At 38.3% G+C, this 25945-nt stretch overlaps 2 protein-coding genes across 31 annotated transcripts in view; one reads left to right on the top strand and one right to left on the bottom strand.

Annotated features, from left to right (window-relative positions):
- Positions 1 to 19074, bottom strand: part of SPEF2 (sperm flagellar 2) — a 72719-nt gene extending 53645 nt beyond the window's left edge. For 6 of the 20 annotated variants that reach the window (XM_030258004.4, XM_072921740.1, XM_030258006.4 and 3 more), the window contains exons 1-8: positions 18914 to 19070; positions 17082 to 17184; positions 13077 to 13326; positions 9525 to 9662; positions 8447 to 8526; positions 7409 to 7625; positions 2216 to 2404; positions 786 to 973 (exon numbers count right to left, since the gene is read on the bottom strand). In XM_030258004.4, coding sequence (XP_030113864.4) covers positions 786 to 973; positions 2216 to 2404; positions 7409 to 7625; positions 8447 to 8526; positions 9525 to 9662; positions 13077 to 13326; positions 17082 to 17184; positions 18914 to 18971 — 1223 coding nt within the window. In that variant the 5' untranslated portion in view covers positions 18972 to 19070. Of the gene's footprint in view, positions 1 to 785; positions 974 to 2215; positions 2405 to 7408; positions 7626 to 8446; positions 8527 to 9524; positions 9663 to 13076; positions 13327 to 17081; positions 17185 to 18913 lie in introns of those variants that run through there. The other 14 variants (XR_012052755.1, XR_012052757.1, XM_030258013.4 and 11 more) reach the window with 12 other exon arrangements.
- The window catches only part of PRLR (prolactin receptor), a 183464-nt gene continuing 176557 nt past the window's right edge, over positions 19039 to 25945 (top strand). For 4 of the 11 annotated variants that reach the window (XM_041711420.2, XM_072921760.1, XM_072921757.1 and 1 more), the window contains exons 1-2: positions 19039 to 19128; positions 21183 to 21267. The gene's annotated coding sequence lies outside the window, so the exon portion shown is untranslated. Of the gene's footprint in view, positions 19129 to 19207; positions 19344 to 19969; positions 20083 to 21182; positions 21268 to 25945 lie in introns of those variants that run through there. The other 7 variants (XM_072921753.1, XM_072921758.1, XM_072921756.1 and 4 more) reach the window with 3 other exon arrangements.

The following is a 25945-nucleotide window of genomic DNA, read 5'->3' as shown; positions in this document are numbered from 1 at the left end:
CTAAATTTATATAATTTCCATGAGATATAATAATGTGTATTTCGTATGGTTACACTTTTATTATTTTAACATACTATTACACTAAAAAGCAGTAAGATTCTGGCATACTTTCTAATACTGTAAGTCTAAGCCCACAATCAAATCACTGAACATTAATGAAAGAACCACAGCCATAATGCCCCACTCCATGATACTTGAAACACTTTTACAGCACAGGCTTGTGTGCTGTGACCTGCTCTGCTTGGAGATTACTGCCTTTGTAGGACCTTCTCAGAAACCCCGTGCGACTAGGGCATATCAGAAGAGGGAATCGCAGTTTGGAGGACTCAGAAGTATCTGGGCTCAATTGATGTTTATATAAACTCCAGGAAGTTTATATATCTTGGGAAATTCATCCTGTTTGTATTATTCTGAGGAAGTGTTCACCTAGTGAAGCAAACTAGGATGAGATGAGCACCATTCAGTTTTGACTTTTAACTAAGGAATTTTTTAATAAAAAAGGAAATCAGCAGTTCCACAAACTGTGGCACTAGTGGATTTTTGGTCTCCTAAGAATTCAAGTTAGTTGAATTTTCAAGAAATTATGCTAAGGCTGCAGCATTAGTTCACTCTGTATTACACACCGGTGAATTCTCACATGAAAATAATGTCACCATGCTCATATGTTGCCATTGCAGCTACCATGTAAAATATCTGAGAAACTACATAATTTGCTCTAATGCTTAAACCAGTCTGATTAATGCAGCCTAACAGCTATTATTTTTGTCTAGCTGCTGCATACTCACTTGTTCGTCAGTTGATGATATTCAACTACTTTTGTTGACATATCAATGATTTGGCCTATCATTTCCCAACATAAAGAATAATGCTTTTTATAGCGTGCCTGTGCTCTTTCGGCAGAAATTTTCTCATGGTATTCTCTTTCTCTGGTTATTTGTTCTTCATTATCAACAGTTTCTTGTTTTGCAAGAGCCTAGAATTGTTTTTAAGGAAAAAATTTGAGACTGCAGAGAAAGTGAAAGTGCAGAGGTACACAGTCTTGAAAATTAAAATTAACTTAGAGAAACAGAAACAGCTCGATTCTCACCAGAGTTGCATAGCCAGCAGGAAGACTAACACATAAACAAATCTAAACATTTTTATTCACTTTATAAATTCCCATTTGTTTGCTTTCTAAACTAGAATAAAGGAAAAACCCATTACTTCTTTTATGACAAACAGATAGAGACATATTCAGTCCCTGAGGGCAGTGAAATTGCAGCTTTCAGTGTAACAAGCTGTTTAGAACATGTAATTTATCTTACTAGATTCTGATCTTCAAATAATTTCATATTATTGATGTTGTTCAATCTTTGAAAGATTTCTGGTCATGGTAGAAAATTATCAGTAGTTCCTATACCTCCTGTGGTGGTGGCTGAAAGCATACTTAAAGAGGTGAAGTAATCAATAGCTATAGCTGCTGATTACACAGGATTCCAGCTGTGTTGGAAGATTTGGAGTTGCTGATAATTTTTGACAGGAGAAAAAAGAAATCCAATATTACATTATGACCTACTATGAGCAAGCACTTGGCAATTTTCCACACAATTATAAGTCTTTTTAATCAACTTAAAGCTTCAAAGCAGAAATTAGCACTCGTGAGTGAAACTACTCCAGCATTTTTCAAAACCAGATCATATCTAAATGAAATTAAGAACATGATTCCTGTAACAGGACCTTAGGTTATTGTCCTCTTGCCTCTCTGAAACTGTGCCTTTTAAAACTCAGCACACAGAGATGTCTTCCTACAAAGTTAAAATCAGTATGGAAGAAAAATCAGACTTTCAGTTACTCAGCTTTATACCTTATTACAGGATCATGGAACTTGAACCATCAAGAATGGTTTCAGTTTGAAGGGACCTTTAGAGGCCACCTAAAGTTCAAACCTGCTGCCGTGGGCAGGCCCACCTTTCACTGGATCAGGTAGATCAGCTGCTCTTTCTCCCTGCAAAATTCCCCCAAACTTTTAACACAGCACAAAATATACTCAGTCCCACAGTTACAGTTACATCCTCATTGTTTATAGCTGTGACTTTGAACAAAGACAAAAGAATATATTTACTACTATATCATCATGTCCCTAGAAAAGTCCTGAAGTCTAACAGTCGACAACACAAATTTTGTAACAGGAAGGTATTCTAGCACTCCTGCAGCAATTCAAAGATCAATCTTTTACCGCTTCTCTGTCAAGAGCTTCCTGGAACTCCTTCTGCCGTCTGTCTTCATATTGCTTTTCCCTGAAAATTCTGTTTTGCCTTAGCATGTCTTTTTCATGCCGAACATGCATGAGTTGAGCAGCAATCCTTCGTTCATGCTGAGATTGTTTCATTAGTCTGTAAATGAGCTGTTCCTCCCTGTAAGCCTTCTGAAAGATAAAAAATAATAGTACTAAACACAATTGATAAACTATTTCCTAGAAAACTCATCAGTGTCTAATATGAGAAATAGGAATGCTGTCACATGATGGAATTCACCTACTTATATGGGACATAAATTCAGAACAACATTCATATCTATTTATTAGTACAATTTGTACAAACTATGTAACAATTCAAAATATGTCTCAACTGAGATACCCAGTAAAAATACATCTGGTCAGACTAACTCCATTTTAATGTGGTTATTTCCCATGTGCAAAGAAACTGCAGCATATTTCGAAAAACATCTTCTTATCTGAACATATACCCTTTCCTCAAATCATTAATTTAACCCTGTTATTCACCAGTCACCATTCTTAGCCATAATCTTCAGCATCCTTGAGCAATCTATTTTCTACAGATTTGAAATTTTTTTCTTCTTTTAGGGGAATTGGGTAATTATATTCTCCATTCTTCCCTATTCAGCAGACTGGGACTATGGGACTACGAGGAAGAATTCAAAACTGAGCAAAATACAAGACTTCTGGGTAATAGTTCCAGTGTCCTCACTGGGACATGAATATAATCTGCTATGCAGTACTAAAGGAAAACCATTCTGAACAATTACTCGAGATGTGGTCTATATGCACAGACATTTTGAAAGCTGTGAGTTGTTATTTTTCAAAGTATTCTTGAAATATAATAGTGTCTTCTCACTGCTACACTTCTCCAGACTTTTCTTGGTATCTAAACTAATGCTTAATCGAATCTCAAGTTTTGCCTTACTCTCACAGTCCAAAACTCCTTTTGAGTCCTGAACAAAAACATCAGCATGCCTTAAAAGCATCATTGCCAAATACCAATGCTACAGCAGAATTCTAGAGGAAATTTCTGATTTGCTGGATGTTTGCTTCTGATGCATCAAAACTACTGTGAAATGTATTCAAATTTAAGGACTTAAATTGGGATCTGATTTGAAGATCTAATTCATTCTCCTAAAAACAAAGGCACAAGTAAAATCAATTAGTAGTAATTAAAAAAACAAATCAAAACAAAACACACCAAAATAAAGTATCACTTCTATTTTCTATCAGTCTGGTTTATTTTATTTGCCTTCTCTCTGAGAGAGAAGGCAAAACACCTTATGTAACTGTTGCAGCATTTTTGAGAGAAAGAGGACATGAGTTATGAGATTTGAGCTACTCCAGTCTAGGCCTCAGATTTGGGCCTTGTGAGGCCTTCAAGCCTCTGATGCAGTTAGAAATTCAGAGCTTGTGGCACAGATAGAAATAGTATTAAGGTGTGATGGGGACCACTGGGCTGTCTGGGTGTGAATTAGTATAGGTTTTATAGTGTAAGGTTTAAGCCACTTTAAGGAAAAGGTAAACAATGTTAGCTTGCCAATCAGAGTGCCTTTGTTTCTGTAAACTATGTAGAAGGTTATATAAACTACCATCTTATCTCGAATAAATGGAGAACATTTGATTAACCACATTGGTTCAGATCTGCGTTTGTCTTGTCCAGTTTCCTGTTTTCTGAGATTCCCCGGCTTTTTGCAACTTCACCGATAAATGAAAAATCCAACTTGATTGCATATGACATTATTTATGAAAAGTACTATGAAAAGGCCTAGCTCTGTCCTACAATGGAGCCAGGACACCTCTAACAGCATTCTAATGCAAAGCATGACTGTTGCAGTTGCAATAATAAGAGAAGAATTTTCTAAATAATCTAGATATTTAATATATCTAAGTAATCTAGATATTAATTTTGGGGAGAAGTCAAACAAACAAGCAAGCAAATATCTCTTTTCATATTTTTAAATTTCCTTTTCTGCCTCAGTTCTATCCACTGTTTCATGGTACTTAGTATTCAAGTGAGATTTCAAAGAAGAGCAAAGGTTACACAATTCACTTCCTATTGCAAGTAAATATCCTTATTTTTTTTCATTAGTTGCTGCTTACCCTCAACCACAAATTATTATAGCAGTAATAAACCTTCACCAGTTGAAAATTGATGTTAAAATCTTTATTCGCAGGGAATTGAAGGAGCCACCCTAACAGAGTTGTCATTTGTCATACGCAAACCATCAATTGAATGGTGCAAACAGTTGGTCCAGTGAGAAATTAAAATACCTTCTCTAGGTGAATTTCCTCTTCATAAAGAAAATTGGAAGATGCTCATTTAGAACACTTCACAGGAGCCAAAACAGATCTTCTCTTTTTAAAAGGGTATAGAATTTCAATATTTTAAGTGATCAAATACTTTGGCATGCTCACTAGGCCTAAAGAGAGCTAGTAGGAAATTCTTGAGGAACAAGAAAAACAGAAAAGGCAATTCACTCAAAACTACAGAACAGATAAATAAGGATTCCAAACACCAAACTCCAAACTCATAGTTTCAAAAAGGATCCTCATTGGATGGAGAAGCGCAACATTAGTAGCTATCTTTCCCAGAAAAAGGAATGCAGAAAGTACTCAAGCCTGGCAAGTACTCAAAGGCTGGCAAGTTTTGAAACTTCCAAACATACAAGACACAAAATAACAATTGTAGAAAAAGTTTTTGACGTAACATTTTGTATAAACATCTTCACAGAGAACTGTGAAGTGCTTGAAGAAATCATAAATATCACAAATGGGACAACTTAGTAATACTTTGGAAAATCATTATTAAGAAAGCACAATAGATGCTTTTGTCAGTTTACCTACTTAAGACAACAGTGGCATCCAGTGGCCAAACATTAATGTGGTTACATTTTGGGTTGCTCATACATAGTTACTATATCATGTTCTTCTATTTTTCTATTTCCTTGTTTGATTTACATACAAGTGATACATTTCTGTGCTGTTTTTCAGTCATAAATGACCATTTTATGACCTAAACTTGGAGCTTGGCACACACAAATATATTTGATTGACAAGTAATAAGCTAGTAACAATTTGTTTCTCCTCCCATTTTCACATTCTCAATTTACTGCTGATAGTAAGTGATGTCTGATAACTTTTTAAAACAAGATATAAAATCTGAACAGAGCATTAAAAATAACAAGTACAAATCACCAATAATTTGGTGAAATTGTGGAGATAAAATTGGGATGAAACCATACAATTGTCAAATATGTTCAACACCAGCCTATGAAAATCTGACTGGCATCATGCTGTGCTCCACCTAGAGTATTGTCATGTAATTGTAAAGTATTTTCTCTCTCAGGCTCCACCTTGCAGTGTACCAAAAAAAAATTGAACAAGATTATTTTAATAAACTTTTATAAATATGGATATGAAACACATTACAGCAGTCTGAAGGGATGAAATTCCTTCCATTCTAAATGATCCCATGCCAGGTTCAAGATTTATACAGTGGAGGTAAAACTCAGACCTGAATGCATATAAACAGCTGTAATTTCAGTCAACAAACCCTTTCTGGTTCAATATTTAATGGATGGAAAAAGCAATCTTGAACTATTTTCTATTTCCATTCATTTTTTAAGAAAATACCTCAGTTTGCTTCCCCCTTCTCTTAAGTCAAGTAACATCTAATGTGTGAAATCTCACGAAGTTCCAACAAAACAGTTTTTCCTCTGTTAATTTAGAACTGAATTACGACTAAATATATTCTCTGACATGGTCAGATTATTGCTTCAGTCAAATGCTAATTTGTCTTTCCTTCTCATCCCTGCAGTCTGTGATTTGAATTGTTCATATAGCAAAGCTGATTTTTCTTCCTGGGAAGCTAGGAACACTATTGCTTGTTTTCACTTGATTTGGAGCCTCTCCGGAGCCAGTCTGAGCTGCTGTATCCACCAAGTGCTCTGGTAGTCATGGCTTTTAGAATCAGTGATCCACACTGCTGGGGCTGCAAGAGCTGAGAACGCTTAAAGAGCAAGTTTTTGGGACTGCAGTGATTTTCAGACAAGTGGGTTGCAAAACTTTCATCATGGCCTATGTGTATCAACAAGAACATTATATAAATCTCTTTGAATAAGAACTTGGAGACAGGATATATCTAGAGATGGACTCTTCTAAGTCACTACAGGTATTTTTTGAGAATATAGGTCTGATAGACATTGAGCAGCATCTAACTTCCAGATGTTTACCCCAAAAACCTTTTTCTTAACATTTCCAAAAAATCTCCAGACATTAGATGTCAAGGCTTAAAAAAATATATTTTCAGAGGTACTACACATATGAAATGCTACTATTATATTATTATTACTAGTATTATTAGTATTAGCAGTAGAGATAGGTTCAGCTATATATGATCTAAACTATATGATCTAAACACACATGATCAACACATATGATCCAAACTAAGGACTCACAGGGAAATACTAAAATAAAAAATAGCCAGAAATCAAAAAAAACCAGTAAGTTACAAGGCTGTGTATTGATAGAATCATTATAAAAGAGACAATCTGTGAAATTAGTAATCTAAAAGCTTCTTTTTAAAGGAGAATGAAGAAGAATCTTTTGCTTTTTTAATGTATGAAGAAAAATCTTAAAAGCCTTGTGCTTTATGGGAGAGGATTCAAATGTAATAATCAGCAACATTCATTTTTAGACACAATACAGATATTCTCCAGAGACATATCTTGTATTTCATAACACATCAAACACCAAATCTCTGACCTCCAAATAAAATTTTGATTCTCAGCACAACCATTTCAGAATTCATCAGTCCAGATGAAAACCTTCATATGACACTACAAGTTATGTAACTACAAGTTTTCAAACAAGGAATGCAATGTTTTTTTGTTCTGCTGCCTTAATTTTATCCTTTTAAGTTTATAAGTATGGTGTATGACATAATGGTGGTGATGAAGAACAGCCAATCTTCTGTATTTTTTAAGGGTTAACATAAAAAAGATATTCAGACATAAGTGTGTATAAGTCCCTTTATCCCCTTCAGATTTTATTCAGCCTTCCAAAAGTACTCGTTTCATATTTGTAAGCACATTTTAGACTACTAATTAAATGCACATAGACTGTGTACTTCACCATACAATTTCCCACCTCTTGAGCCTCGTGTGCTGCTAACTGATCCACTAGCATTTTTCGTCGTCTCTTTGCTCGTTGCTCTCTAGCGAATATATCTTCCTGTACACGTTTTTGAATAATCTTTATATATTCATCATCTGAATAAATATTTAACAGCTCAGTTCTCTTCTCTGGTATAGTTTTTAGACCTGTTGTTTGAGACTTCTGTGTTTGCAAAAATTCTTGCATATCACTGATTGAAAAAACAAAGATTGTAATTACCATTCTTAAGGGTCTTTTCACACAAATGTCTATATAGTTATGTGCAAGTACAACAAACGTAGAACATCACTCTGTGGGCTCTGCAGCTACTTCTTGACAATGTCCACTAGGTCCAGCACTGACTCAGGCCAACAAATCATTAGTTTCTTTGTCAATACAAAGCCAAATTCCATAGAAATAGAAATAGGAAATTAGGACAGCTCACAGAATGTCAAAGAAAGTTGGGTTACTCCTCAATATAGCCCTACACTCTGAGTAGTTTTGTAGCTATCAATCACAGGTTTACACACAGAAATATCCACAGCAGTATACAACAGTGTCATATCGTCTGAGCAGGGCATGGATAACACCAAAGGTGACAGAATAAAAATTACTTGCAATTATTCACAAATACATCAACATACAGATAAGTTTCAGGATAAAAGTTACTTCTTTTCCCTTGGAAATGTGCTACTGTGTATGCACATTCACAACCATTCCTATCTTGCTGAAAGGGTAACTGACCTTACAGACCCAATGACTAAAATGTAGAGAAAATATGCATTTTGAGCCTTTCCTTGGTGCACACATGGCAAAAAGTAGTGAAGGAAGCTTAAGCTGTCCCTACTACAACTAAAGGTAACTTAAAGACACTGCTTGTGTTGGACCTGAAATCAGTGCTAGTGTGGCATTTGTTCAGAGGATAATCACAGTTTAAATGAAACACTATTCTTTCTTCAAGTAGCTGTCTACATAGCAGACACCTGGGGAAGGATCCAGCCTATTCTTAACAATTTAACATCCAAATATTACCTGTCAGTCACATGGCCATGTACTGCAGAGATGTTTCCTGTCATAGACTTCTCAAACTTTTCTATCTCCTTGTATACGTTCTAAAGAAGAAACACAGAATTTTATGTTTCCTTTCTCTTCACAAAGCAACATAAAGAAGGTTCAATAGAGCAACTACTAGGGAATTACTTTTATGTCATGTTAGTACAAGAGAAATGTTCACATTGAAAATATTTCAAGCATCAGCTACACCAAGAATAAAGGCAAAATTATTTCCATCTTTCACCTTTCACTTCCTTCCCCTCTTCCCCTTTTCCAGCTACAAATACTTCCACCAGCCAGAAAACGCTAGATTTTTGCAGCTGTTCTTTCTACAGGATAAATCTGGTTTTTCATAAGGCTCTAGCAGAGCAAGTAATTCTCACCATATGGGGATTTGAAACAAGATACTCTGGAATATGATCTGCTTTTGATTTAGTAGCTTGAATGTATCCCTAATAGTTATTCAAGTAACTGTCTTACTATAGGTTACTAAATTCTAGATTTAAAGACTCCTGTTACTGTTGCCCAGTTGTAAAAAGCAGTAATAGTTGCACGTCCAATGACCATGAATTTTTTGGTACTACATAATGCAGATTTTTTTTTTTTTTTGATTGCTGCATCTCTCTGATTTAAGGTTATTGTCAATTTCAGCTGTTACTAGCATTTAATAAGCAGACAGTTTCATAGTGTGGTATAAACCAGTTCAAACATTATGGTTCAAAATGTTATAATGCACAAATCAAAACAGAACACTAATGTTTTTATTTAATGTATTATTTCTAGTAGACTCGTAGCTACTCTCAACAATCAAATTACTACTTACCTATGATATTTATTCAATATGAAATTTCTCTTGCATCAAAACAATTCTTATTTTAAAAAAAACTGCAAAATCATAGTTGTGTAAATATTCAGTCCAATTTTCACTGGTAGAACTGACATTATTTTGACAGTCAGCAGCTGGTGCAAGTGCAGTATTTGCAATGATAAATGTTCCCAGAAACTGTGAGGTTTGAGTTAATGTAATTAGCTTTAAAACAATATAGATGATAATTACCTCTGCTTCTCTTTTCTTCTTTAAGAATCTTTTGGCTTCAAAAGATTTTATGGTAGGTCTTGATGGTTGTTTTTGAATCTGTTTAACAGCTGTTTGAATCCTGGCCATTATTTCATTTTGTCTCCTTCCTATGTGATTCTGATATGAGCCAAATACAATTAAACCAAAAATTATCTTCCAGGAAGAAACTAGAAGAGATTATCAGACTTGAGACTTGAGCAGATGAGCAATGCTTTATAGACTTTTAAGGGCTTTATTGAATTCTAGTTCTAGTGAGGTACCTGTCTGAGGTCTGAATAAAGCACAGAAAATGAGAATACTAGTTTCCTGGTACACAAACTGAGAATACCATTAGATAACACTAGCACAGACAATCAAGAAGTAAATATATAAATCACACTCATTTAAAGTGCACCAGACACGCAGGCAGGTAAATGTGGAATAAAGAAGAAAAAATAGTTTTTATACAAAGAAGTCAAAGATTGTTGGAAATATATAATGCATCAAAAGAGGTATTCCAAAATTTTATTTTATAATGTTGTTTTGAATATTTTGTTTATTGCTTGCATTTTCCTGTCTAGATATACATGAAGGGGCCTTTTTTTCCTTCTTGTTATGTAGTGGCAGTAGAATAGCTAAATAACCACAGCAAGACTCTCACCCTTCATTAGCCACATAAAATATATATCAAATTAGTCAACAACTGCCAGTATCATTCAATACTCCGATGCCTGGCCATTTCCTCTATATAAATTATAAACTCTGCATTGGGTGAGTGTTCCCCATGTCTAAAGTAATGTCTTCCTTTTTTTCTTCATCAGAATAGCTACACAGAAGCGCAAAATGTTCTGAGGCCATACCTACTACAGATGCCCTTCTTCTGTCATTTTCCTGCTTTTGTATAATGCTCCATCTTTTCTTTACAAAAGAAGAATCACACTAAACTCTTTTACAAGGACATCTCAAATGCATACAAGTTGTGATATGTACCCTTTTTCTTCAAATCTATAAATATTTGCCATGCTTGACAATATGCAAACACACTCAAGATGAAGTGATTTTTAAATAGGAACGTTCTAAAGGTCTCGAAAGAGTACATTGGCTTTATTTCCATGCACACTACTTTTCTTTGTCCTTCTATAAACAAGAGCACAGAGCACAGAATCAGGAAGCCTTCACACTGGTTTTAATTAATTCATTAAGAACATAACCTTCAGAAAATGCTTCTTCAGAAGTCTATAAAAATACGTAGTCATTCTTTCAGTGTCTTGGGCTTTTTGCTCTTCTGAGCTCTCAGCTGCTCTGCAACATCCACATGAGCTCTCTTACCTGTTAGCAATTTTGATTTTGTTTCGTTCTGATGCGGCACTACAGTTTTCAAATGTTAAACATCCAGCAGAGAAGAGTCAGAAACAACAATAAACATTAAAATATTATAAGTTAGAGACTATTGCTTCAAACTGTGTTTTTCTGTGTTAATGTACACAGAAAAACACACAAGCATGTTCAAATTGAAAATCAGAACCAGCTCCATAGAAAAGAACTAAGAGATTTGAACTTGAATGATGCCAAACTTTGTTGACAGAAAAGGACACCGCATTGCTCTGTACAGCTTTCTCTGGAGGGGATGCACAGAGGGATGCTCTGGTATCCAGTGAGATGACATGTGGAATAGAATTATAGAATGGTTTGGGTTGGCAGGGACTTTTAAGATCACCTAGTTTCAAGCCTCCTGCTCTGGGCAGGGACAGCTTCAACTAGACCAGGTTATTTGAAGTCCCATCCATCATGGCCTTAAACACTTCTTGGGATGGGTAATCCACAAGAATTCCTTAAAGATCTGCCACCTCTCTTCTCCTCCCTTGTTCTTGAGGGCAGTCTCTCAGATGATCTATCTCCCTAAAGAGCTGGAAATCTGCTTTTCTGGAGGGAAAAGGGATCTACCTTTAATCCTAATCTGTTACCTCAGGACTAAAACACCATCAACCCATGTACCAACACTGTCACTGCAGCCCAGGCTGCCTCCAGTCTTGATGTCCCCAATTATCTTGTTTTTATTGGTGACCATTAGATCCAATATCACATCCCCTCTGGTAGGGCTGCCTACTACCTGGCTCAAGAAGTTGTCCTCTATTCCAAGAGTTTCCTGGATTGCCTACAGCTCCTTGCACTAATTTCCCAGCAGATGCTGGGGAGGTTGAAGACCCACAGCAGGACAAGAGCCTGTGAGCACTATGCTTCCTGAAGCTGGATCAGGATTTGGTCAAATAGGCTTGCCTTAGTCAGGAACACTGTAGTAAACACCAGCCACAGGGTTCAATTTTTTGCTTTGGTCTCTGATTCTTATCCACAGGCTTTTAACCTGCTCATGTCTATCCTTCAGAGACAACTCTTCATATCCAATCCACCTCTTGGTATAGAGGGCAAACCCTCAGCCTCTTGTTCCTCTCCTGTCCTTTCTGAACAGCCTGCAGCCATCCACAGTTGCACTTCAGTCACAGGACTTGTCCCATACTGCACCAGGGGAGGAAAGGAAGCGTTTCTTTACTGAAAGTCTCCAGCTTTGTAGATACTCAAAACCACACTGAACAAGGTCCTGAGGAACCTGCTATAGCTGGCTTTGCTTGGAGCAGGGGGGGATAAACTGAGTTCCAGAGGCTCTTTCCAACCTCTGTTCCTCTCTCTATTTCTCAACCTTCCTATTCCATGATTCAAATGCCATTCTGAACTTGTCTTGAATAGGACCTGCTCTCAGTTGCTCAATTCCTTTAAGTAATCTATGTTGACTTTTCAGTACTATCTTAGCACTTGTTGATAAACTTCTGCTTGAAGGCTATTTTTCAGAAATAGTGCCAGAAAAAAAAGTTACGTTTCTCCCAGCTGAATTTAATTCATTATATATACCTTCTTAAAAATTCATCATCCTGATAACAAATAATGGTCTGGATATACTGAATATTACTACTGACATCAAGAAGGAAGTCTTTAACAGAACCTACCACATCAACACTGACTTCCTTTTAGACATTTCTTTTCCTTTTATTTTTCTCTCTTTGTGTTTCTCAGCATATGGTAGTTGCAGAATGGAGTGCAGTATAAATATACGGAGAGACATGCAACAGAATTAATCAAACCACAGTGGCACAGAGCTGAACATAGTTAAAAATAGGTTTCCTGGAGGGGAAATTAGTCTGAGTTGATACCTAGACCACAATGCAGTCTGCAATCTGTACTAATCAAATGAGTAAAAAGGCAGCTGCTGAACAACTGCTAGCTTTTGTTGTTATAGTATTTTAAGTCTGGAGAAAGCTTGAAAACAGAGCAGGTAACACAGAATGAACCAAAACAAAGAAACACAGAAGATCAATACCCTTTTGAGTTCCTGTGCAAACCCACTGTACAAGACATAGCAAAGAACTGCTGCTTTTCCTTTTAAGTGCTGGGCTTTGAACAGGAGATTTACAAAGTAAAGAGAGAATGCACATAACATGTTTGAAAGGTATGTGTAAATATGCTACCTTTTTTATATTTACACAAAACAGACATAGTTACCTCTTCATTTCCACTTTCAGTAGATGTAAGTTTTGCAGTTGCTGCAGGTCTCATTGCTCCCACAGCTACTCCAGTGAGCTTTGCTTTCCTCTTTTTTTCTAAAGCAATATACAATTCATATAAAAGCATTGTTGCAGCCCCATGCTGTCTTGTCATGATGTCTTGGGCCATAGTCTCATTAAACTGCACACCAAGGAGGTGAAGTGTGGGTTCCAGGCGAGAAAAATTGTTAATTTTTGCATCTGCACCTCTGTATGATTAAAAACAACAAACAAAAACCCTAGAACTTAAATTTATTTTCAATTCCAACTTGCTGCATTAAGCATGGTCATGACACTTATCCCAAGAAAGGAGTAGAAAAAAACAACCCACAGAGGATTTTCTTATAATGTGATACATTCTTTGGCTTAAGTTTTATACTGCTGTACAGGTAACTGCATTGATTACTATGCTTAACTTTTTGAAAAGACAAAGTAAATTCTGATACGTGTGCACACGAAATGCATCTAATAGCAAAAGCTAATCTGCAATTGCAGCTAATGGTATACCATCTGCAAAACACACAAGGAATTCAAATGATGTTTCTATATTAGCTGTATCAATCACTCAAATTCTCACCAATTAAACCATAAGATCAACAAAAAAAGGTCTGTATTATCTACTAGCCTTTACAACATATTTTTTCTTCAAGAAAAAGAAATAGACACACAGGTTAAAGCAGTGTTGAAAACAAATTCTATGTTCTAAATGAGAAATTTACATTTGAAACTAAGATAGTGGCTTGCAGGTTATTATTTCTTTTGATATGTAGGTTCTCATGGAAAAGCACTCAAGATCCACAGATATACAGGGCAAACCCAAATAATAAGAAATTGTCAGTTTATAACAATCAGCATATCAAATTTCATCAGACATATCCATAACTTCAGTCTGAGTCAGAAGACCATGCTTTCTATACTGCTCTATTGCTTGAGTTCACAATAGCTGCTTCACATGGAGCAAACAGCTTTTGAGGTCAGCCAAGATCCAGCATAATTCTACAGAAATACCTCATTTTAACTGAAGACTTTCTGGTAACAATGTATTCATCTTATTTCTAGATTAAACTCTCCAGGAGCTCATTATCCTCACTGTAACAATCCAAGCTTTATTTCTTATACACCGACACTGACACTGAAGCTTACAAGTATTGAGCATTTTTTCTGCCATTGATTCAAGGTTAAGATGAACCCTCTTGCCAGAAATCATCTGACATGCACTGAGAAGCTCTTAACTTTTTATTCTGTGAGGCTGATTTGTTTGTACATCTCTACTTCTCCCTCCTTGCACTCCTTGAAGAGAAGAGCAGCAGGCGCAGTCTCCTAGTCCTAGAGACTCCCCCCACAAGCTTTCAAAGACTATTGAGAGTGGCCCAGCAATGACATTGGCCAGGTTACATAGCCTGGGTAAGTATGTGCCATTAGGTCCCGTGGACTTACACATTTCCAATTTACTTAAATGTTCCTTAAACTGTTCCTTCTCCATGGTTAAATCCTTCTTCCCACAGACTTTCTTGTATGCCTCAGGGTCTTGGGATACCTTAGTCTTTTGCATGTCCCAGGAGCCCCATATTTTCCCCAGCCTTCCTTTTGCTGTGAACATAACTTTAAAAGCCCATCTTGTTGCTCTTCCACCTAAACATATGACAAGACCTTTTTTCCATGAGGGCAATAATATATAAAATACATACAAATTTCATATTGAAAAAAATTGCCTGGAGAGGTAGTGTAGTCTCCATCATTGGAGGTCTTCCAGATCACACAGGGTAAACAACTGGTGCAGACCTTCCTATTAGTTTCAAGGACTTGGGGTTTCTGAGTGTGAGTCTTATTTAGCAGAGTAAGATAGAGAAGGCATTAAGCATCTCAGCCTCAGCATTGCAGATACTAATTTGAGAATCCGAGAGAGAGGCTGATGAATGGAGCCACACTGTGCCATCTTTTTGATGCAGGAAGACAACTAAGAATGGCCACTACAGAGGGAGGTCCTGGATCTTCCTTCTTCCTGCTCTCTCACACAGAGGGCTGCTCCTCTTCTCCCCCACCTTAACAGCCTGTCCATCCTTCAGCACCTATATCAAGCCATGGCAGCACACCAGTCCTGGGAGCTATCCCACCAGCCCACTGCAACTGCAATGATAACCCAGCAACTGCTCACAGGTCTCTAATTTCTTTTGTTTGATCCCCATGCTGCATGCTTTACTATACAGGCACTTTATAGATGTGTGATTTTAAAAAAAATTAGAGTAATTTAGAAAGGGTGTGAATGCTTCTCCCATAATCCTGTCATCTCAGCGTGTCCTTAATTGCATGCATACATTAGCATGTGACATCAGCCGACAGCACTTCCATCTATCTCCTGCAGGAGAAAGCCTCCCACTGCTGTCCCCACCAACACTGGTGCTCTGGCATGGTTTACACTTTACCTGGTCAGATGCTTTGTCACACAGTGCCACCAGCACTCATCTGCTACTACTGCAATGAACCTGTTCACAGCTGTAGTTCAGCAGAAGGAGCAGAAACCTTCCTTTTCCTCACAGAAGTCACCAGCTGCCAGTCACCTCCTTTTCCTAACACAACAATTCTGTCTGTCTCTCCCTCAGCACAACTGCAGGTCCAGGCTCCTGTATCTGCAGCGTCTCAGACAAGAGACTGTACTGACCTCATTCTTCAGCAACTTGAGTGGATAACACAGCTCCTCCATGAGCACACGTCTCTGCAGGCAAAGCCACCACCTCCCCCTGATGAAGGCAATCCCATCAGTCTGAGAAAGGGATAATTGACTCCTTTCATTGGAGAGAAATTCGAGTTGAGGCCTCTGACACTGAGTAGTTGTTCCAGTGGGTACTGAGTATCATGCCCTGTCATGCATCCCCATCTTTGTTGAGCACAAATAAACTGTCTCAGCAGAGTTTCCAGTCACTTCTTGCACCTACTGAAGCGTATATTCACTAAATGCACCTCTCTAATCACCTGGGGACAAGAGCTCAAAGCACCCTTTTACTGGGAAGAATTGAGAAAATTTGTGAGAAGATGCTAGAGCTTGCTAGAAGAAATAAAAGCCTCCTGAAGCTACTTTTCCCAGCAACAGCAGGCACTGTAAGAATTACCTGGGATTTTCTAATGATCCCAGAAATTCCTAAGAGATCTAGAAGTCCTAGAAACAGAGTTCAAGAACTGCTGTGTGAAACTGCTTTTTGTTGGCTGCCTTTATTAGCTGGGCTCAACCTGCTGTCCTACAATTTGGTCAGACTTGGCATAGGAAAGGGTGAGAATACACTAGAAGTTCAAAGAACATAAAAGCAGAGGTTCAGAAGAAACAGGAGGATTTTGTACAGCCTGGAACTCTTGATGAACATGCGCACCATAGTCTGATAAAACACAGCATAAGCCAAGCTCATGAATTGCATCATCAATTTAAAAAAAAAAGCTCACAGATCTGCACAAGATTTTTCAACTTCCCATTTTACAGTTTTCCTAATTATAAATATTACAGCAATTACTTCTAAACTTATAAATTTTTATATGATCTTCTGCCAGAGCTCCACTCAAAGTTCATAATGTTTCTCCAGCATTTTCATTTTAATGAAGATGTTATGGTCACCACCGCAACACAAACAATATTCCTAATTCTACACAGATCATGGGCAGAGTTCCACTACTCCTAATCACAGAGACATCCTTGAAAGGCTTTTTGAACCTCTGGTCTAACCTGGTTACTGGTTATTGTAGTTACAATTAAAATGCATAATTTTCTTGAAGAAGTATGGTCAATCTCTCTGGAAATATGAAATCAATTCATGCCTCAAACATATTTAGCTTTTGAATTACTAAAAAATATTTTAAATATCAATAAATTCTACAGTGCATTAGCAAATCCCAGCTGAGGAAATATATATTTTGTCTGCTCTATGTAAGAGACTTGTCACTTTATACAGGAGACCAAATGTTATCCATATGTACTAACCTGTTCTGTGAAAATTGTTTAAAGTCATCCTGAAGACCATATTTGTGTAGAAGTTCTCCTAGGAGGTAGCCAGTAGAAAAATCTTCTGGAAATGATCCTGGAACTAAGTTTGGGGGTTTTGTCATTGTTTGGAGTTTTTTAGATAAAATAATTAAAAGAATCCAAATGTTAATTTTAATAAAACTTGTTATTGTTTTTATAACAAAACTAAATCCAACATTTATAAATAATTCAAAGAAATTTTAGAAGATTAATCTAACAGTAATAGTTTTCAAATCACAAATAAATATACTTTCTGTGAAGTCATTTTGCAACATCAGCTATACATAGTAATTTCTAATTTTCTGTGTTAAAATGCAACCATCACCATAATTGCCACTGAGATTGTGAAAATATCTATAAACTATAATTACTAGATTTTCCATACAAAATGCAGATAAAAAAAAAGCTAGCTCTAAAATGCTCCTCTTCATACAATCACAGAATCACAGAATACGCTGAGTTGGAAAGGACCCATCAGAATTGAATCCTTCATAGCAAACCCCAAGAGTCAAACACCCTGTACCTGAGAGCATTTTCCAATTGCTTCTTGAGCTCTGTCAGGCTTGTAGTTGTGACCACTGTCCTGAGGAGCCTGTTCCAGTGCCCAACCACCCACTGGAGAAGAAGACCCTTTTCCTAATATTCAACTGAAACCTTCCCTGACATAACTTCAGGCCACTCCCTTGGTTCCTGTCACTGTCACTACAGAGCAGAGATCAGTGCCTGCCCCTCCTCTTCCCCTCATGAGGGGAGTTGTAACTCCCCTCAGCTTCCTCCAGGTGAACAGACCAAATGACCTCAGCCACTCCTCACACATCTTCTTCTCCAGACCCTTCACCATCCTCATTGCCCTCCTTTGGACACTCTTACACTTTCATGTCTTTCTTACACTGTGGCACCCAAAACTGCCCCCAGCACTCGAGGTGAGGCTGCCCCAGTGCAGAGCAGAGCAGAGCAGGACAATCCCCTCCTGTCCTGGCTGTTGATGCTGTGCCTGATGCCCCCAGGGCAGGGTTGGCCCTCCTGGCTGCCAGGACACTGCTGCCTCCTGCTCAGGCCACCACTGACCAGGAGCCCCAGGGCCCTTTCCATGGTAGTGCTTTCCAGCATCACCTTCCCCAGTCTATACACACCAAAAGGGTTGCCTCATCCCTGATGCAGAATTTGGCACCATCATACTTCTGGTGATTGTCCATCTCTCTGATTTTCCTGAGGGTTTTGTTTCTTCCTTGCAGTGCAAATGCTTTTCCAATGCCAGCACAACAGCTGCCATCCAAAACAAAATACTACTTTCCAAAAATATTAAACTAGTTCTTATTCTATAGAGTCTTTATTAGCACTTTAGGTCTGAGCATTTTCCATCTCTTGAGAGCACCTGCCCCTTGAGAAGAATCAACTTCAGCTTGAAAATTTTCAGGCATAGGAATATATTGTCCAGGGAGGTGAAGGAGTCACCATCCCTGGAGGTGCTCAGGAGGTGTCTGGATCTGGCACTGAGTGATGTGGTTTTGTGGTTCAGGGGTTACAGGGGCACTACTGGTTGCATGGTTGGTCTGGGTGGTCCTGAAGGTCTTCTCCAGCTCTCACAGATCTACGATTCCGTAGTCCCTGCCTTTCACACGAAGACTAAAAATGTACCCGCGGAGGCACGTGGTGGCAGGAAGGGAGCGGGCCCGCCAGGGGGTTGGCCGCGGGGAGACCCCTGGCACTACGGCCCGACCGTGACCCCGCTGACCCCACTGCCTCGCGGCCGGGCCCTACCCGTCCCCGCGCACCGGGGCTCCACTCACCGATGAGCCGGGAGAGCTTCACGTCCCGGTTGAGCCACTCGCACAGGATGTGGGACATAGTGTGAGGCGCCCGCGGCCGCCGCCGCCGCCCGGCTCCGCGTCCCGTTGCCCGGGCGACCGCGGGCGGTGCCTGCGCGGCGAAGGCGGGGCGCGCGGCGGCGCGGACGCGCAGGCGCGGCGGGCGGGCGCGCGGGTGTCCCCGGGCGCGGAGCAAGGTGAGCGCGCGGCGGGGCGGGGCGGCCCCGGGGGAGGCGCTGGTCGGGCGGGCGGGGGCTGAGGCGGGGTCGGCGCGGGGGGGCCGGGCCCGGCCCGGCCGGTCCCGGCGCAGCGCGGGACGCGGCGTGGGGGTGCGGGTCCGTCCTCGGAGTCCTATTGGGGTGCCGGCGCGGAGCTGCCGCCCTGGCTGCGCTTCCTGCCCCGCGTGCGCGTTGTACGTGTGTTTGTTCAGACAGACATTTCCCCGTTCCGCCCCGAGCCCAGCGCCCTCCGTGTTTGCTCGTGAGCTGGTGGGGGTGGTGCAGGGTTGGGATCGAAAAGCTGGGAATGAGGAGTAATTTATTCGCAGAAGGGATGATTAGGCACTGGAATGGGCTGCCCAGGGAGGTGGTGGAGTCACGACCCTGGAGGTGTTAAAGGAAGGACTGGATGTGGCACTCAGTGCCGTGGTCTGCTTGACCAAGCTGGTGCTGGCTCGCAGGTTGGAAGAGATCAGCCTCAGAGATCTTTTTCAACCTGATTGATTCTTGCGACTCTGCAAAGCGCAGCCTGTCGGGAGAAAGGGAATAATCCAGGGTGATTTTCCTAAATCCGTTCTCATAAGAGCGCACGTTGTTACTGTGCTGGCGCCGTGTGGAAAGGGGGAGGGAGGGCGAAGGAGCAGCGAGAAGAGCGCTGGCAGCCCGGAGCGCGCTGCACATGCAGGGCGGTGTGCTCCGAGCTCGGCAGCGACCCTGTGCTAGACAGCTGCTCGGGCGGGAGCCCGGCCCGCTTTGGGGCGAGCCCCGCCGAGGCCGGCTTTGCTCAGCTCTTGTTTGCATTAAGTAATCTTTGTTGTAGAATCACACCGAAACAGCCATGCACTGGTTCCAGTGCTCCTATTTGAAGCGTGTGTAATAACACGCCAGAGCAACACGGAAGAGAGCTGCATCTGGAAAATGCACTGCAACACAGTGGGTATTTAAATTGGCCAATTTTTTTCTTGGAAAAGTTATTTTAACTACTCAAGTTTTCAAGTACCTTTCAGCCCATGACAGAATATTGAAGGATTATTTTTGCTACAAAAGGCAGGAACAAGGTGGTCTAGTGGCAAATGAAAAGACAACAAGCTAATGATAATTTTCAAAAGTGATAGTTTACTTGGAATGTTACAGGTTCTGTTCCTTGAGAACAGAATTCCTCAGATTAAATCTCTGTGCTTTGACAGAGGGTGTGCTTTAAATCAAATTAAATCCTTGAGAATAAGAATATAAATCTGTAACTGACCAGGTATTTATGCATCTTGAAAAGGCCAGTGTAAAATCAGTGGCATATGAATGAGTGAAGTAACAGAAAACTTCAAGAGAGAGGAAGTACTTTTAGGACAGGTGTTTAAATTAATATTTATATTCTTTTAAGGATTCTAAGTTTTGCATATATCTGAGCTTATGAAAATTCATGCACTTTAGAAGAAGTTCAAATTTTTAATATTTTTATGATTGTATTTGTAGTGGGTGTATCTATAATCAGTGTTTTTCTGGTGTTTCAGGGAGGAAAGAACAAACGTATTTTAGCTTCATCATGGAGTTTTTCCCATGGCTCCAGAAATCAATGTATATGTTTTTATGTTGATAGTTAGGTGTTGCTACAAGTAGTCATTAGCAGTAGCTTATGTTAATTTAAAACATGCAAACTAGAATTGATTTATATTAAGTATAGGACTTCTTTCCATACCACCTCTCACTTTGAAAGGCTGGTACTTCCTGTGTCTTCAGATTTCTTTTTCCTATGGAATGTATTCCTTCAAGTTCATGATCATATTCAATGCGTTTCTAAACACCTGATTTTGTTTAAAATTTACATGAGTTTTTCTGTCTGTTGAGATGTCATAATAAAGTCTTACTCAGATAAGCTAGAACTATGAGAAAGATGTGGAATTTCATGTTTAAATTCAGTAGTGGCTTGCTGTTTCATCTATATCTCTTTTAACAAATTAATGTAGCTTTCTTTATTCTGAGAAGTGATGGGATAATGTATTAATAACATTTTACTTTATTCTTTCCCTGAATTTAAGAACTTGGAAAGATGTCTGTGTTCTGCACTGTGAAAGCTGAGCCCAAAAACCATTTAAAGGAAAATAACTGCAGAAAACTAATAAAGTAAGTGTTTCCCTCATTCTACCCTAGCTGAAAACACCAATATTTAAAAATAATAGCATTGTATACTTCCTGTGCTCTCAGGTTTTTGTATCTCTGTTAGGAATGCCAATGGGCATTCCAAACTGGTTTTTCACAGGACTCTCTACTTTGAATGATATAGATCTTAGTCAATAATATGGGGCTGTGGAATGCATATGAATTATTCACCTAAGGCTCTGTCTTTATTTTAAACTTTATGAATCCTATTGTGGACTTGCTTTGAAAGAGGAGAGGATTGTTTACAGGTTGAATTTATAATAGCTGAAGGAATAGAAGACACCAGGCAGCAACCTGTTGAGCAGAAATCGAAGTGTCAAGGATCATCTACTACATTTCATTCCTTTGCCCTTCTGAAAGAAACTGCAGACATAAAGAACATCATAAAAATCATGTGACCAAGCCTATAGCTTTTCTTGGAAACTTGAAACTGCAGACATGAAGAACATCATAAAAATGATGTGACCAAGCCTATAGCTTTTCTTGGACATTAGTTTTGGATAACATGGACATAATAGTGTTATGCATAAAGAATAAAATGGTGAAATCCAGTTTTAAAGGTGAATATCAATAAACTTTACCATAAAAGGGCAACCATAATACTTCTAAGTCTTCAAGGTAATAAACTGATGGGGGAATTAAATCTGCAGTTTAATACAACTAAGATTAAGAAAAGTAAAATGAAACTGTATCTGAATTTTTGAATTAATTTGCATAAAGAATGAAGCTGTGCCAACAACAATAGCAGTAAACTAAAACAGAGTAATTAAAGAGTGTCTGTGTTAGGAAGTTTCCTTTTGTGCACCAAAATTTACTTTTTCCTGTATCAACAAGATTTTTTATAAACATACTTTAAAATTTTTTTTTAGAATATAGATATTTTTTTTTTACTTGTAATGTTATGGTTTATATTGTTTGCTTGTTTTTTCTCTTTCCTGGGAAGTTACAAAGCAGCTAAATAGCCTCCACTTCTCTTAGGGCTTCTTTTCACTCTTCCCTCCCAGTTTATTATTCATTTTACTTCGTTATTTGAATTACAGAATTACAGAATAATCTGTGTTGGAAGTTGGATCCACAAGGATCATCAAGTCCAACTTTTAAGCAAATAGGCTGTACTGGGTTTGAATCTGCAACCTTGGCATTATTAGCACTATAACTCTATCACTCTAACCACCTGAGCTAATCTCAGGGTATTTATCCCCTCTGACAATGATTGAATTATCATGTCCACTTGAAAACTTAGTTTTGAATTTATTTGTCCTTCACATATTCTCTCCTCTGGGCCCTCATGTCTGTACTGAGGACAGAAAAGGATTAAGCTCTAAACAAAAAAATCATGATCTTGAGGTTTGTGCTTACCATGTGTTAGCACAGGTGGTTGCTTCGTGCATTTCTCAGCTCCATGGCCCCTACTGGCTCTTAGAACAGCACTATGGAAGCTTGTCCTCACTTCAAACTTGGTTTTCTCGTTGCCACAAGACAACAGTAACATTGAGCCACAACCCATGTAGGTCTAGTCTGGTCTCCTGTCTCTAACAATGATCAGTAAGAGATTTTGGGGAAGAAATGGGGAGAAATCATATACTAAGATCTGTTAGCATATACTCCATTGCCATACAGAACATTCTCCCTGCCACCATTGTTTGCCACATTTGTTTGTTAGTTAGTTTGGTTGTTTTTTTAAAAAGACACTAATGACTTTGAAAGCTTTTGGAGAGATTTTGCAGCTTTAAGATAGACAATGCTTCTTAACCATTTCAAGCATCAAAAGAGTAAAACAAAGCATCAGAACAGCAAAAGCTGAGTGTAAATGATGGAAAGAAAGAAATAACCAAGATGCCTGACAGATTAAAAATTCACATAAGCAAGACAAAAGGAAGTAGTAAGCTCGTTAGAACCTCTCTGAATGAGTTCATACATATCTTAAGGACACGGTAAATTACAGGAGAAGTAGAGACTGGCATGTTCATACAACTTTAAACAGGTATGTGAAACAAAGAAATGAGGAATTAAGGACATTTTTATTTTGGAGATGTTGCTGTGGTTTCACTGTATTTCATTACCCATTTCTAAGCATCTCTTTCTTCTTAATAGTTTATTTTTGGGTTTATTACCACTTTCTTTCCTTTATGGTTATTTTTCTCTATCAGAAAGTTGGGTGTATTGGGGATTCTCTGCTTCCTCAGTAGGATAATAGGAGTAGTAGTAGGGGAAAGCAGTGGGCAAGGGATAAAAAAAAGTTGATGATTAGAGACTGGAATTGAACAAAGATTCATTGACGAATGTGACTGGTACACACAGCTAGCCAAGAGAGCTCCATTAGGGATAGAACAAAGAGGATAAAGGCAACACAAATTGCTTTAGTTCTATGGCTTAAGCAGAGCCTTGAAATTCTGAGTCACCATTTCTCTGCCTTCAGAAATTGTATGTAAAACATGCTGTCAGAAGATGGTTTTAGTCAACCCCAGTAATTACACATATCCACTCACAATATATCTGTGTCACAGTACACTCAGAACTAAAATTATGTGAACATTTTTCTTGTAGTCATTCTTGTATGTATAGAATAGCTGTGTGCTTGGTGTAGATGAATGAAAGCTCTCTCCAGCTGTCTTTTTTTAGAAAAAAGAAGGCAGTAAAGTAGTAAGTAAAGTTCAGATGGTTCATTTTTGTCATGCACAGTTTAATTCACTTTCTGGCATAGTGTTTCTGCAAGATAAAAATCCAGTTAATAAATCAGATTTTTCTAGGTGGCTAAATTGTAAGTATATAATTTTATGGATGGATTTCTTTTTAAACAATTGTCTGAAATATTTTGAGTAGTACTTAGAATACTCTCAAGGCCTCACCAGCTAGTATTTTATCCTTGTTATTCAAGAAATGGTCATTAACTGTGCACATTTGTCTTACATTTTTTTGCTGTGGTTTTTGTCTAGTATTATTAAAGAGTGTGTGTAATGTAACTAGAATCCTCTTGGAGGTTACTGAAATGAAACTGCTTTTTCTTTCAGAAATAATACGGCTATTGTGTACTAACAATTCTATTCAGTTATGTTTTTAGAGTATAAAAATAAGAATAGTGTGTCTGGTTTTGAAGTAGAGAAGGAATTTAAGTAAGCATAATGTAACCAAATGATCTGGAATTTGGCTAGAATTCTAGGAACAAATGCCAGCAGTTAAAAGCCTTGGATAGCTCTTTCTGGTTATGTTGAAAGGAAATATTGGTCAAGCATGCTCTAAATTGGAAGTTTTCCTGGTAGAATATCAGGTTTTCAACGTTGTTCTTTAATCAATAGTACTTAGCTAATTAGGGTAGAACTGATGATGCAAATGGTTAAAATCAAAGTGATTTTGATCCGGCTAGACAAAGGAGAGACTATGGGCTAATATGCCCAGTTACTTCTTTAATAAAAAATTATTGGTACATCATGACATGGTAATGCTAATACACAGAATATAACTTCTTTTCTACAATAATGATTTATCTTTCAAGTTGCTCATTTCTCTCCTCTTATGCCAGTATTAATTTTGCTCTCAGGCTGATTCCAATAGATGTTTTCTTTTCTTCTTGATCCAATAGATGTTTTCTTCTGGAGTGTAGGAGTTGCTGATAATGACAAGGATAGTATTGTGCCTCTGCTTAATGGCTGTGTAAATGCAATTTTAAAAATCTTTGAATTATTCATAAGCAGTTTCTTATTTGATTACATGTTCTCTGACTAGAAGATTTAAACAGGAATAAACAGTCTTCCTTAAAATAAGTAAAATTCTGTTTAAAAAGTTAGATTTAATATAGAATGACTGAACAGGGGCCCTAGTGTTGAAAGATGACAAAAAGCCATCCAATTGTTCATGTTTTGAATTGTGGCACAGATAAGCATTTTAAACAAATTACATGAATTTAGAAACTTGTGTGATAAAGCATTACTGTTACTGATGGATCATTTCAAATCATGAAATAGTGTGGAAAATTTTGTGATTAAACCAGTAGTAAGTCTCTAAAACAGTGTGCTACTCTGCCTCTGATTTTTCTCCAGATGTCTCACTTATTCCCATTTCCAGTTCTTTTTGCTCTGTTGATTCTTATTCTCTCCTGCCATCAGAATTATTCTTACTTATATATTTGTTCTTCATATTCCTAAGGTCTTTACTTCTAATGATGTGTCTTTCTTCTCCTTTTCATCTACTGCCCCAACCCTTCTGTCCTGCCAAGGCTTATATATGCATTTTGTTTTGAAAGTAATTTACACATATTTTGAATTATGTATTATGTTAGAGTCTAAAGTAGTGACAGTAACCATTTTGTTTCATTCTCCAGAGTGATGGTAGAAACTGTTAGAATTGTTCTTTAGGGTCTATGGCAAAAATGTATCACTTTTGTCCATTTGAGTCATGTAGAGAGTAGTAGGCCCAAAACCTGTTCAGTACCTTTCCTGCAGGTATTTTGTAAGCTCTTTGGAATATGGATGTTTGGCACCTGCCATCTGGACAGATGAGTGTCTTTGCAGATTACAGATTTGAAATTCCTTCCCCTATGGGATGTTAGATGTCCTGCTTTATCCCAGAGAAATGTTGTTTGAATGAATTTTGAAATTAAAACTGAAGAAAAACGTGGTTGGGCTGTCAAGCATACACAAAAGCA

This window comes from Taeniopygia guttata, chromosome Z (genome assembly GCF_048771995.1).
Source record: "Taeniopygia guttata chromosome Z, bTaeGut7.mat, whole genome shotgun sequence".
Taxonomy (NCBI): Eukaryota; Metazoa; Chordata; class Aves; order Passeriformes; family Estrildidae; genus Taeniopygia; species Taeniopygia guttata.
This window is presented reverse-complemented; position numbering and strand designations above follow the sequence as displayed.